The sequence below is a fragment of the Eretmochelys imbricata genome, chromosome 24, assembly GCF_965152235.1.
Source record: "Eretmochelys imbricata isolate rEreImb1 chromosome 24, rEreImb1.hap1, whole genome shotgun sequence".
Taxonomy (NCBI): domain Eukaryota; kingdom Metazoa; phylum Chordata; order Testudines; family Cheloniidae; genus Eretmochelys; species Eretmochelys imbricata.
In genome coordinates this window covers 16381415-16395829 of record NC_135595.1, presented here as the reverse complement: position 1 = coordinate 16395829, position 14415 = coordinate 16381415, and the positions used below count along the sequence as shown (strand labels likewise).

The window sequence follows — 14415 nt, the reverse complement described above, 5'->3', positions numbered from 1 at the left end:
CAAAGGCCTGGGTAGAGTTTGCCCCATAGGCCTCTCATTAAGGTTGCCAACTTTCTAATCACATAAAACCAAACACCCCTGCCCCGCCCCTTCTCTGAGGCCCCGCCCCCTGCTCCACCCCTTCTAAGAGGCCCCACCCCCCCACTCACTCCATCCCCCCTCCTGCTGTCGCTAGCTCTCCCCCACCCTCTCTGGGCTGGGGCAGGGGGTTGGGATGTGGGAGGGGGTGAGGGCTCAGGCTTGGGGTGCGGGCTCCGGGGTGGGGCCAGAAATGAGGGGTTCAGGGTGCAGGAGGGAGCTTCAGGCTGGGGCAGGGGGTTGGGGTGTGGAGGGGGGTGCAGAGTGCAGGCTCTGGGAGCTCAGGGCTGGGGCAGGGGTGCGGGGCTAAGGCAGGCTCCAGGCCTGAGTGGGGTTGGCCTCTCCGCACAGGTCTCTCATCCCCTTCTCCCCATGTCGTGGGGCTACTCAAGGCCTAGGCCTGAGTTGGGTTGGCCCCACAGACCTCTCTACCCCCTCCCCTAGGATCTGGTTGCTACTCAGAGACTAGGGTTGGCTCCATAGACCCCTTTCCTCCTTCCCCCCCATGCCATGGGGCTACTCAAGGTCTAAGCCTAGGGAGCCCTGGGTAGAGTCGGCCCTAGCCACCCCTTCTGGGCCCCGTGTCATGGTGACCGTTCAAGGCCTGGGCCCTCAAGGCCCACCAGGGTCGGGGGGCCCAACCCATGGCCGTTGTGTCTATCAGGGCTGCTCCATCGCTAGCTCCCCACGGTGCCCCCCGCCCCGCAGCTCTGCTGGCCCATCGGAGTCACCTCCTTGGAACCGGCCAGCCTGGGAATTGTGCTGGCTCATAAGGGAGCGTCTGTGTCCTCGGGGGGGACTGTCTTTGAGGTTAAGGTGGGATGGCTGGGAGCCAGGACTCCTGGGTTCTCCCTCCAGGTCTGAGAAGGGAGTGGGGGCTAAGGCGGGACGGGCTGGGAGCCAGGACTCCTGGGCTCTCCCCCCAGCTCTGAGAGGGGAGTGGGGGCCAAGGTGGGAGGGGCTGGGAGCCAGGACTCCTGGGTTCTCTCTCTGGCTCTGCTACTAGTGTGCTGTGTGTGAATGTGGCGAGGCCCCACTGCCATCTTGTGGCCATTGTGAGAACAGCAGCGACTGCTCGGTTCCCATGTTTCCTTGGGTGGGGTTGAGGTTGCGTTTCTCTCCCCCCCCACTCCCCCCCACCACCCCCTCCACGCCCTGGGCCAGGGATCTCCCTGCCCTGCTGGAGTCACAGCTGAGAGCCTGTGGGGCAACATCTCCCTGGGCCTAGTGTTAAATCTCCTGAGTGTCAGGGAATGATCCCAGGAGTCCTGGCTCCCAACAGCCCCCCCCACTCTAACCACTAGACCCCACTTCCTTCCCCTTGTTGGGAAGTGATTCCCCAACCTCAGAGACTCCCTCCCCCCCTCCTGCATTGGGGGAACTGTCCCCTGAGATCCACCCTGAAAGTGTCTCTCCAGTTAATCTAATCCTTACTTCTGTAGGGGAAGGGTCTGATTGCAGAGGGTGGGGCACGGGAGTGGAAGCCAGGACTCCTGGGTTCTGTCCCCAGCATGACCCTTAGGGGGCATCACAGCAGTTGCTGCTTGCAATGAATGACCTCTAGTTTTGGTGCCCGTGTGCCCTGGTCTCTCCCCAAGAAACTCGCCGGCTGTTTGTTTGAAGTCCCCAGCGCCTCCTGCTGGGAGGGATGAATCTGCTCTGTTGGGGTGCATGCTGCCCCCTGCTGGATGGGATCAGACCTACCGTGTGCACATAGTGGGCTCTCCTGGGTCGGGTCCCATTTGCCCTGGGGGTGAGATGGGGAAACACCAACCACACCTCATCTAAACCCCTCTTCTCTCTCCCCAGTTGACACAACGTCGCTGCCCCCTGAGAAGATGAAGGCTGCTGGCACTCTGCTCACCTTCGGGATCCTATTTGGAGGTACCGAGGGGACCCCAAGGGAGCAATCCACAGCCCCATTTCCTGTCTTTTACAGCCCTGTCTCCAGAGAGTGGGTTTGAACCTGGGGCTCTCGGGAGCGAACAGCCAGAGCTGTTGCTCACTGAGCCAAAGGGGAGTAGGTGGCGTGTACACCTCAGTGCATGAACTGTCCACTCGCCCTGTGTCATCACACAGACTTAGCCAAGCAGCGGGATGGTGCATCTGATTGGTTTTCCAGCCCCGCCAATCAGCTCACCGTCGGCGGTTCAAATTTTCCTGGCGCGTGAGCTGACTTTGTTGGACCTTGGTCTAGCTCTGTTGTACCCCTGGACTGAGGGCTGGGTGGTCCCAGGAGAACAAGCTACCCAGTCCCTGCTGGGGGGGTGTCCTCCAAGGTGGGGGGCTGCGGGTGTGTGTTTTGGGGAGCTCTCCACATTGTGGGGAAAAAGAGGGATGCTCTCCATGAGATATTCCCTCCCCTACCCCAGCAGCCAGGCTCCCACAATGAGAGCTTGGGGAGTAGGATCCAGGTTCGAACTGGACACTGAAAGCGGGTGGTTGAGTCAGCAGGGAAACTGAGGCATGGGAGGAGTTCCAAGGTCAGGTGCGTGTTCATTCAGGTCTAACATTCGCAGCATGGGAAAAGCCCTGAACTAGCTCCACCGGAACTAGCTCTGACGGAAGAGAGTTCCCAAAGGCCTCGGGTTCGGGCTGTGCTCACAGGATAGCTCGGGGGGGATAGCTCAGTGGTTTTAGCGTTGGCCTGCTAAACTCAGGATTGTGAGCTCAATCCTTGAGGGGGCCATTTAGGGATCTGGGGCAAAAATTGGGGATTGGTCCTGCTTTGAGCAGGGGGTTGGACTAGATGACCTCCTGAGGTCCCTTCCAATCCTGCTATTCTATTATTCTATGATCGGGGACCCTGCTGGGGGGAACATACAGGCAGCCCTGCTTGGTGTCCTCGCTGGAGCAGGATCCGTTGGGGCGACTCAAAGAGGAGGCCGTGAGGGTCAGAACTGTAATTTTATGTCAGTTGAATTGTACCTGTTGCTGGGGTGGCGTTTAGATACGGTGCCACCCAGGTGTCTGAGAAATAACTAGAGAGAGATGAAAGCAGGGATGGCTGGATGGTGGGTTGGATGAATGGATGATTGGATGGGTGGGTAGGGGGATGGATGGATAGAAGGTAGGTTGGTTGAGTGGATGATTAAATGAACAAATGGTTGGTTCAGATGGTTGGGTGGGTAGGTGGATGGATAAATGGTGGATTGTTTGGATGGATGGACAGAAGGACGGATGGATAGATGGTTAAATGGTTGGATGGATGGACCGTTGGCTGGCTGGGTGGGTAGATGGATAAATGGTTCATTGGATGGATGTGTGGATAAATGTTTTGTGGGAGGGAGGGAGGGAGGGATGGTTAGAGTGGGATGAATGGATGGATGGATAGGTGGAGAGATGGATGGATGGATAGAGAGGGATCATAGAATCATAGAATCATAGAATATCAGGGTTGGAAGGGACCCCTGAAGGTCATCTAGTCCAACCCCCTGCTTGAAGCAGGACCAATTCCCAGTTAAATCATCCCAGCCAGGGCTTTGTCAAGCCTGACCTTAAAAACCTCTAAGGAAGGAGATTCCACCACCTCCCTAGGTAACGCATTCCAGTGTTTCACCACCCTCTTAGTGAAAAAGTTTTTCCTAATATCCAATCTAAACCTCCCCCACTGCAACTTGAGGCCATTACTCCTCGTTCTGTCATCTGCTACCATTGAGAACAGTCTAGAGCCATCCTCTTTGGAACCCCCTTTCAGGTAGTTGAAAGCAGCTATCAAATCCCCCCTCATTCTTCTCTTCTGCAGGCTAAACAATCCCAGCTCCCTCAGCCTCTCCTCATAAGTCATGTGTTCTAGACCCCTAATCATTTTTGTTGCCCTTCGCTGGACTCTCTCCAATTTATCCACATCCTTCTTGTAGTGTGGGGCCCAAAACTGGACACAGTACTCCAGATGAGGCCTCACCAATGTCGAATAGAGGGGGACGATCACGTCCCTCGATCTGCTCGCTATGCCCCTACTTATACATCCCAAAATGCCATTGGCCTTCTTGGCAACAAGGGCACACTGCTGACTCATATCCAGCTTCTCGTCCACTGTCACCCCTAGGTCCTTTTCCGCAGAACTGCTGCCTAGCCATTCGGTCCCTAGTCTGTAGCGGTGCATTGGATTCTTCCATCCTAAGTGCAGGACCCTGCACTTATCCTTATTGAACCTCATCAGATTTCTTTTGGCCCAATCCTCCAATTTGTCTAGGTCCTTCTGTATCCTATCCCTCCCCTCCAGCGTATCTACCACTCCTCCCAGTTTAGTATCATCCGCAAATTTGCTGAGAGTGCAATCCACACCATCCTCGAGATCATTTATGAAGATATTGAACAAAACCGGCCCCAGGACCGACCCTTGGGGCACTCCACTTGATACCGGCTGCCAACTAGACATGGAGCCATTGATCACTACCCGTTGAGCCCGACAATCTAGCCAGCTTTCTACCCACCTTATAGTGCATTCATCCAGCCCATACTTCCTTAACTTGCTGACAAGAATACTGTGGGAGACCGTGTCAAAAGCTTTGCTAAAGTCAAGAAACAATACATCCACTGCTTTCCCTTCATCCACAGAACCAGTAATCTCATCATAAAAGGCGATTAGATTAGTCAGGCATGACCTTCCCTTGGTGAATCCATGCTGGCTGTTCCTGATCACTTTCCTCTCATGCAAGTGCATCAGGATTGATTCTTTGAGGACCTGCTCCATGATTTTTCCAGGGACTGAGGTGAGGCTGACTGGCCTGTAGTTCCCAGGATCCTCCTTCTTCCCTTTTTTAAAGATTGGCACTACATTAGCCTTTTTCCAGTCATCCGGGACTTCCCCCGTTCGCCACGAGTTTTCAAAGATAATGGCCAATGGCTCTGCAATCACAGCCGCCAATTCCTTCAGCACTCTCGGATGCAACTCGTCCGGCCCCATGGACTTGTGCACGTCCAGCTTTTCTAAATAGTCCCTAACCACCTCTATCTCCACAGAGGGCTGGCCATCTCTTCCCCATTTTGTGATGCCCAGCGCAGCAGTCTGGGAGCTGACCTTGTTAGTGAAAACAGAGGCAAAAAAAGCATTGAGTACATTAGCTTTTTCCACATCCTCTGTCACTAGGTTGCCTCCCTCATTCAGTAAGGGGCCCACACTTTCCTTGGCTTTCTTCTTGTTGCCAACATACCTGAAAAAACCCTTCTTGTTACTCTTGACATCTCTCGCTAGCTACAGCTCCAGGTGCGATTTGGCCCTCCTGATTTCATTCCTACATGCCCGAGCAATATTTTTATACTCTTCCCTGGTCATATGTCCAACCTTCCACTTCTTGTAAGCTTCTTTTTTATGTTTAAGAGCCGCTAGGATTTCACCATTAAGCCAAGCTGGTCGCCTGCCATATTTACTATTCTTTCGACTCATTGGGATGGTTTGTCCCTGTAACCTCAACAGGGATTCCTTGAAATACAGCCAGCTCTCCTGGACTCCTTTCCCCTTCAAGTTAGTCCCCCAGGGGATCCTGGCCATCCGTTCCCTGAGGGAGTCGAAGTCTGCTATGGATGGATGGATGGATGGATAGCTGGAGAGAGGGATGGATGGATAGAGAGGGATGGAGAGATGGATGGATGGAAATGGATGGATGGATAGGTGGAGAGAGGGATGGATGGAAATGGATGGAGGGATGGATGGATAGAGAGGGATGGAGAGATGGATGGATAGAGAGGGATGGAGAGATGGATGGATGGAAATGGATGGATGGATAGGTGGAGAGAGGGATGGATGGAAACAGATGGAGGGATGGATGGGTAGAGTGGAATGGACAGACGGGTAACAAACCAGGGCCCAGCGGGGTTTGGCAGCTGGGCAGAGAAGAGGGCAGTGGGAAAATCGACAGGAAGGAGACTGGACCATGGCAGGAGAGGTTGGGGGCCAAGGGGACGGGCGTGTGGGTTCCTGGCCCCACTGCCCAGTGCCTGTTGCTCCCATCTGCCCGCCAGGCACCCTGGGTGGGCCGTGGAGCGCGTGGATGCCCCAGACCATTGTGGCCTTCGAGGGCACGTGTGTGGCCATCCCGTGCCGCTTCGACTACCCGGACGAGCTGCGCCCCTCGGCCGTGCACGGCATCTGGTACTTCAACAGCCCCTACCCCCGGAACTACCCGCCCGTGGTGTACAAGTCGCGCACCAGCATCGTTCACGAGAGCTTCCAGGGCCGCACCCGCCTGCTGGGTGACCTCCAGGCCCGCAACTGCACCCTGCAGCTCGGCCGCCTCAGCCCCGAGCTGGCGGGGAAGTACTTCTTCCGCGGGGACCTGGGCGGCTACAACCAGTACACCTACTCGGAGCACAGCAACCTGGAGATCATCAGTGAGTGGGGGGCGCTGGGGCCAGGCCCCTTGGACGGCTAAATCGGGGAATGAGACACAGGGCCTTTCCCCTCTAGGGGGCGCCGGCTGCCATCCAGCTTCAGGGCACGGGACTGGTTGGCTCGGGCGGGGTGTGGGGGGTGGAAATGGGGCACGGGGCCCTTGACCCTCTAGGGGCTCAATTAATAGTGATGAGAGAGCCCCCCCCCCCGCAGTGAATCCTGCACCCTGTGCCATGGAGCTCAGCACCCCCCTACTGTTGCATCAGGACACATTTGGGTCTCTTCTCGTCTCTGGAAGGGGAGTGGGGTCTAGTGGTTAGAGCCGGGGAGGTGGGGACTTGGAGCAGGACTCCTAGATTCTCTCTATGGCTCTGGGAGGGGAGTGCGGTCTTGTGGTTAGAGCCGGGGAGGTGGGGACTGGGAGCAGGACTCCTGGGTTCTCTCTATGGCTCTGGGAGGGGAGTGGGGTCTAGTGGTTAGAGCCGGGGAGGTGGGGACTGGGAGCAGGACTCCTGGGTTCTCTCTATGGCTCTGGGAGGGGACTGGGGTCCAGTGGGTTGGAGCCCGAGTCTTTGGCTTTACCCAGCCTCTTCCCTCGCCAGACAAACCCACCATTGTGCCCCCGGCTGCGGTGGTGGTGGGGACGGAGGCGGAGCTGCGGTGCGTGGTGCCGGATAACTGCCCCACCATGAAGCCCGTGGTGAGCTGGCTACACCACGAGGTGCTGGAGGAGCAGGCTGTCTTCGGCCAGCTGGAGGAGGAGAGCGGCACCTGGAGCCAGGTGTCCCTGCTCAAGTTCCGGCCCTCGCGGGAGAACGACGGGCACGAGCTGGGCTGCCAGGTCACCTACCCCAACACCACCTTCCTCTTCGAGGCCTTCGCCACCCTGGACGTCAAGTGTGAGTCCCCAGAACTGCCCCCTGGCCAGCCTGCTGGGTTCTGGCCCTGGTGCCGGGAGGGGAGTGGGGGCTAGTGCTTAGAGCAGGAGGAGTTAACCTGCGGGTTAACCCTGCTGCCACCCAGTGACAGGGAGTCCCATGGGTTAACCCCACTAATACCTGGTAGCGTGGCCTTAACACCCAGTGGCAGGGAGTCCCACAAGTTATCCCCGCTGACCTCCAGTGGCAGGGAGTCCCATGGGTTAACCCCCCCTAATACCTGGTAGCGTGGCCTTAACACCCAGTGGCAGGGAGTCCCGCAAGTTATCCCCGCTGACCTCCAGTGGCAGGGAGTCCCACAGGCTAAGGACACTCTGCCTCCCCCACCGCAGACGTGCCCCGGATCCTGCAGGTGAACTCGTCCCTGGAGATCACGGAGGGCTCACACGTGGTGCTGGCGTGCGTGGTGGACAGCAACCCCCTGGCCTTGCTGGCGTGGTTCAAGGAGGAGGCCGTGCTGCGGGAGGAGCCGTCCACCAACCTGACGCTGGAGCTGGACAACGTCACTCACGCACACGACGGGATCTACACCTGTGTGGCCGAGAACGTGTATGGGCGGGTGAACCGCTCCCTGGCCCTCACCATCATGTGTGAGTGCCTGGAGGGGAGGGAAGTGGGGTCTAGTGGTAAGAGCGGAGCGGGGGAAGGGCTGGGAGCCTGGGCTCCTGGGTTCTATCCTGGCTCTGGGAGGGGAAGGGGGATTGAGATCTAGTGGTTAGAGTGGGGATGGTGCGGGGGCTGCTCCTGGGTTCTATTCCCCAGTGGTGGGAGAAGTGGGTCCTAGTGGTTAGAGCGGGGGTGGGGGGTTGGGAGCCAGGACTCCTGGTTTTCCATCCTAGCTCTGGGAGGGGAGTGGGCCTAGTGGTTAGAGTGTGGGGATGGGGGGGGCTAGGAGCCAGGACTCCTGGGTTCTGTCCTGGCTCTGAAAGGGGAGTGGGGCACTTTGCTTATAGTTCTGGCTCTGTGGGTCAGTGAACGCGTGCCCTCCCCTCGCAGACGCCCCGCGGAAGCCGTCGGTGAACTCCTCGGTGGTGGCAGTGGAGGGGGAGCCGGTGACTATCCTGTGCACCACCGAGAGCAACCCGGAGCCCATCATCACTATCTTCAAGGAGAAGCAGATCGTGGCCACGGTGGTCTACGAGAGCGAGCTGCTGCTGGAGATCCCCGCCGTGACCCACGAGGACGACGGGGAGTACTGGTGTGTGGCGGAGAACCAGTACGGCCAGCGCGGCTCCGCCTTCAACCTCACCGTGGAGTGTGAGTCACCCATGCCCGGTGGCGGAGGGTGTCAGGGCTTTCCCCCCTCTATCCTACCCCCCCCCAGAGGTGGCTGTCCCTGAGCACCAGACGAGCTGCCCCTGGGCAGCGTTATGTGTGACTGTTCCCCAGCTGCCCCACCCCAGATAAGGCTGCATCTCAGCCAGCTCTGGCGCAGGCCATCCTTGCGCAGTGTTATATGTGGCTGTTCCCCAGCTGCCCTGCCCCAGAGCTGGCTGCATTTCAGCGCCAGCCTAGCTGTTTCCGTGCAATATTATGTGCTGCTGTTCCCCAGATATCCCGCCCCAGACGAGGCTGCATCTCAGGTAGCTCTCGTGCAGGCCATCCCCATGCAGTGTTGTGTGGCCGTTCCCAAGGTGCCCCTCCCCACAGCTGGCTGCATCTCAGTGCCGAGCGAGCTGTCCCCATGTAGCATCGCTGTGCGGCTGTTCCCCAGTTGCCCCACCCCAGATGAGGCTGAATCTCAGGCAGCTCTGGGCCAGGCCATCCTTCTGCAGCGTTATGTGTGGCTGTTCCCCAGCCGCCCCACCCCAGAGCTGGCTGCATCTCGTCGCTGCTGATGCTGTGTCTCGCCTCCGCAGTCGCTCCCATAATCCTCGTGGAGTCGAAGTGCACGGCAGCCCGGGACACGGTGCAGTGTGTCTGTGCCGTGCTGGCCAATCCGGAGCCCGTGATCTCCTTCGAGCTGCCCACCCGGAACGTGACGGTCAACGAGACTGACCAGGAGTTCGTCTATTCCCAGAAGACGGGCTATACGGTCACCAGCATCCTGACGCTGCGCGGGGAGCCGGACTCGCAGCTCTTCATTGTCTGCTCCGCCCGCAACCTGTACGGCACCAAGAACCAGCAGCTCCAGTTCCACCACTCCAGTGAGTGTCCGCCTGTACAGCGCCCCCTGCTGGGAGAGGCCGGGGCTGGGGTAGCTGGGTGCTCCCCCCACGGCCAGTGCTCCTACCCCGCTCCCCACAGCGCCCCCTGCTGGGAGAGGCCGGGGCTAGGGTAGCCAGGAACTCCCCCCACGGCCAGTGCTCCTGCCCCGCTCCCCACAGCGCCCCTTGCTGGGAGAGGCCGGGGCTAGGGTAGCCAGGAACTCCCCCCACGGCCAGTGCTCCTGCCCCGCTCCCCACAGCGCCCCCTGCTGGGAGAGGCCGGGGCTAGGGTAGCCAGGAACTCCCCCCACGGCCAGTGCTCCTGCCCCACTCCCCACAGTGCCCCCTGCTAGGAGTAGCCGGGGCTGGGGTAGCCGCGAGCTCCCTACATGGCCAGCACTCCCCTGCCCCCCACTCCCCACAGCACCCCCACTGGGCAAGGCCGGGACTAACCCCAGCCTGCATGCTGCTTTCAGACAATCTGATGTGGGCGAAGGTGGGGCCGGTGGGTGCCGTGGTGGCCTTTGCGATTCTCATCGCCGCCGTGTGTTACGTGAGTCAGACACGGAAAAAGTAAGTCCGGAGCCCCCCGGGGCTCAGCTGCACTAACAAATGGGAGCGGGGGGACGCCGGGGCCCGAATCCAGGCCGGAGCCAGACGGGATCGCAGACCGTCCTCTTGCCAGTACGAGGCAGAACTGCTTTTAAAGGGAGAGCAGCTGTTCTGAGCGTCAGTCGATTGAAATCCTTCCTGGACCAACCCTCGGCCTAACTGCCATCACCAGGCGGACCTTCCGATCCAGTTGGGTTTTCAAACAAGGGGCGCTCTGACCGGGGCGGGCGGCGAACGGCCTCGCACCGAAATAAGTGTCGTTCCCCGCAATCGTTTTAAACGCGTCTCCGTCGTTGATTTTCAACGGAAAGGGCGATTTTGGCAGGGGAAGGCCACCATTTTTTGTCTCTCCAAATAAAGGCAGAATAACAATTAACACACATGACGGCTCTTCGCTAAAAACTAAGGAGCATTTTTGTAGGAGAAGGATACACATTTGTATCCAGACCAGTAATCGACAATCGCTGGTTAAATGGCATTTCTAATGACTCGCGAACGGCATAATTCACGAAGCACCAATGTTAATCCGTGTTCGGTAATTAGCAGTCACCTATTGATCAGTCTGGGGCATTAGCCACGAATTGATCCTAATCAAAGATGGTTGGGGGGTAATTAATGATTGATAATTCATTAGCAACTATCAGTCACTGATACCTCAGGAGCAAACTGCTACCTTTGGATTATTAAGATCATTATTAAATTATGTCATTAATGCAGATGCAGTTATGTCACGCAGATTGTTAATTGAGTAATGAGATACGGGGGAGCTCTGGGGGGTCGCCCAGTCACAGGGCATTGCCCCTCGCTGTGTTGGTCGCCCAGTGACAGAGAATCCCCCCTCCCACTGTGGGGGTCGCCCAGCGACAGAGAATTCCCCTCCCCACTGTGGGGGTTGCCCAGTCACAGAAAATCTCCCCCCACACACACACACACTGTGGGGGTCACCCAGTGACAGAGAATCCCCCCCCGCCCCACTGTAGGGGTCGCCCAGTGACAGAGGTGTCTGTGTCGTCTCTCTCTCCCCAGGAAAAACGTGAACGAAAACTCCAGCTTCGTGCAGCTGGAGCACCCGCCCGTGGCGTACAGCGGCGAGTACCGGCCCCCGGGGGCCCTGGACAAATCTGAGGTGGGACGATGGGATTGGCATGGCAGGGAGAACATGGAGGTGGACAGAGTGCTGTGTGTGTGGGTAGGGAGGGGTGCCTGGGGGGCATTAATGGATGGATGGAGGGGTGTCTATAGGGGTGGATAGGTGGAGGGATGTGTATGCGGATGAATGGGTGGATGGAGGGATGGATGGATGGAGGGGTGTGTATAGGGGTGGATGGATGGAGGGAGGGGTGTGGAGAGATTTTGGTGGGGATGAATGAGTGGATGGAGGGAGGGAGTGTGTATAGGGGTGGATAAGTGGAGAGGTGTGGATGGGAATGGAGGGAGGGAGGGAGGGTTGTGTATAGGGGTGGATGGACGGAGGGAGGGGGGTGTATGGGCTGGCTGGCTGGAGGGTGTGGATGGGGATGGATGGATGGATGGAGGGAATGTGGATAAGGGAAGAGGTGTGTATGGGGAGGGAGGGAGGGAGGGGTGTGTATAGGGGTGGATGGATGGAGGGAGGGGTGTGTATGGGGGTGGATGGAGGGAATGTGGATAAGGGAAGAGGTGTGGATGGGGATGGATGGAGGGAGGGAGGGAGGGGTGTGTATGGGGTGGATGGATGGAGGGAGAGGTGTATATAGGAGTGGATGCAGGGGGTGTGTGTATGGGGGTGGGTGGATGGATGGATGGATATGGGGTGGAGGGATGGATGGAGGGGTGTGTATGGGGTGGATGGATGGAGGAAGGGGTGTATATAGGGGTGGATAAGTGGAGTGGGGTGGATGGGGATGTATAGTTTAGATAAAGTTGATCCCTCTATGTTGTCAGTCACTACTTAGTTTCCATAACCGGAGAGGAAGCCTAGCCCAGACTGGCTGGCTCAGGGGGGTGGGGAATGGGACACGGGGGCCTTTCCCCTCTCGGGGAACTAGATCAGTTCCTGGAGGACGGGTCCATCAATGGCTATTAGCCAGGATGGGCAGGGATGGTGTCCCTGGCCTCTGTTTGCCAGAAGCTGGGAATGGGCGATGGGCTGGATCACCGGATGGTGACCTGTTCTGTTCACTCCCTCTGGGGCGCCTGGCACTGGCCACGTCTGGACGACCGGACACTGGGCTAGATGGACCTTTGGTCTGACCCAGCCTGGCCATTCTTATGTTCCTATGGTCTAGCCCCAGGCTGGTGCATGGGGGTGGGGGAAGGGATTCTTCCATCCCTTTGCGTCCCAGACCCAGTCCGTAAAGCTGCAGCTTTGGAGGTGCTCCCCAGAGGCATCCTCCATATGGGGCAGCAGCAAGGGGTCGTCCCCCCAGGTACACAGTGACTGCTCTTCCTTCTCCGCTAGTCTAAGGAGATCTGCTCCCTGGAGAGCCACTGACCCCCGGGTAAGTCTGGATTCCCCAGTCTGTGTCACCCCCCACCAGTGTGCGTCACACCTCGGCTCGGACACGGGGACCCCTTCTGCACCCCACAGTCATGCAGCGGAGTGGCTGGGCAGGGAATGGGACACGGGACCTTTCCCCTAGGGGGCGCTGGCTCTGATGTGGCCAGAGAGTCGGGGACTGTTGGGCTTATGGTGGTGGGGAATAGGGCACGGGGCCTTTTCCCTCTAGGGGGCACTGGTTCTGGTTTCTATCCTGTTGCTTGGGTAGCTCTCACAGATCAGCTGTGGGGCAGGGCATGGGGGTCTTCCTGGAATACTGGCAGCCCCTTGTCCTGGCAGCAAGGTCCCTTGCAGCGTTGTGGTGTTTTCCTTTCCCCCTCTGCTTGTTTCGTGGTCTCGTCTCTTTGTGGCGTAAAATCTTAACAGACAGCCCCCCACCCCCACATGGGACAGTCCTCGCACCCCTGGCACCCCCTGCCCAGGAGAGCTCTGATTAGGAATGCATCCTTTGGAAAGGATCCTGCAGCTATTAGTTCCCCAGGTTAATACCAATAAAGTCCCATGGGCTAATCCCAGCAAGATCAAGTGGCAGTGAGTTTTCTAGGTAAACTATGGTATTATTGGACCAGCTAACCCCAATGGTATCCTCCTGAAGCAAATCCAATATGTTGAGCCCCTAGTATCCAGTGGCAGGGAGTCCCAATGATTAACCCCACTAAAACCCAGTGGCAGGGTGTCCTGTGAGTTAATCCTATAATATCCAGTGGCCGGGAGCCCCAATTGTTAATTCCATAATACCCAGTAGGTGGGACTCCTGTGGGTTAATATCCAGTGTCAGGGAGTCCCACAGCTAATCCTATCATATCCAGGCTCTGGGAGTCTCACAGATAAGCCTATAATTTTCACCAGCAGGGCGTCCCACAGGTTTATCCTATAATATACATTGGCAAGGAATCCCACAGGTTAACCCTGTAATATCCAGTGGCAAGGATTCCCGCAGGCTAACACTGTACTCTCCAGTGTCAGGGAGTCCCACAGGTGAACACGCCAATCGTACCCAGTCTGACGCTGCTCTGCTTTCCCCGTAGTATGAGCGGCGCCTGGCCTCCGACAAACACCTCCTGAACAAGCCCGAGGGCTCCCTGGACCTGAACGTGGACTATGCCAACATCGACTTCACCAAACTGGCCACCAAGGACAGCTACACCCTGACGGAGGAGCTGGCGGAGTATGCGGAGATCCGCGTCAAGTGAGCGCCCCCCGCCTCCCCCCAGTGACACGCCTTCTGCCATGGAAACCTTGCCCGCCGGAAACAGGACCTGTCTGTGCCCCCAAATCACCAGGCATGCCGCCGCCCCGGAAACCCCGCCTACCGGGATCAACCCCCTGCAGAGTGCAGGTCCTGCCACGCCCACTAATGGCAGGACACGCCCCCTGCCATGGAAACCCCACCCACTGCCATCCGGACCTCGGACTGAACGCAGCTGGGACTGGGACTGTCTCTCGCTGTGTGTCTGCACAGTGCCTGGCACAATGCGGCTCCAATCTCAGCTGGGGCAGGGACTATCTCTTGCTGTGTGTCTGGGCAGCACCTCATACCCTGATGGGGGCCCCTTCTTTGACAGCCCTATGGCTGGTTATGTGGGTCTGGCCCTGCACTGGGACCCAGGAGACCTGGGGTTTCAATCCCACCTGTGCTACAGACTTTGTGCTACCTTGAGGTATGTCCTAACCTCTCTGCGTGCCTCAGTTTCCCCACAATCTCTTAATTTCCCCTGTGCACAATGTGGCTCATAATTCCCTCCCACCCCAGGGCTTTTGTGAGGC

At 58.1% G+C, this 14415-nt stretch overlaps 1 protein-coding gene across 2 annotated transcripts; it reads left to right on the top strand.

Annotated features, from left to right (window-relative positions):
- Nucleotides 1-1916: 1916 nt before the first annotated feature.
- Nucleotides 1917-13841, top strand: LOC144279642 (myelin-associated glycoprotein-like). Of its 2 annotated transcripts, XM_077841222.1 has the most exons (9): nt 1917-1962; nt 6043-6411; nt 7015-7311; nt 7683-7940; nt 8347-8607; nt 9210-9497; nt 9974-10070; nt 11136-11235; nt 13677-13841. In XM_077841222.1, the coding sequence occupies exons 1-9, from the start codon at nt 1917-1919 to the stop codon at nt 13839-13841; spliced, it is 1881 nt and encodes a 626-aa protein (XP_077697348.1). The 2 variants fall into 2 exon arrangements, with proteins under 2 accessions (XP_077697348.1, XP_077697349.1); XM_077841223.1 differs by lacking the exons at nt 1917-1962; nt 13677-13841 and adding an exon at nt 12550-12582 and having other exon boundaries at nt 6057-6411.
- Nucleotides 13842-14415: the final 574 nt, after the last annotated feature.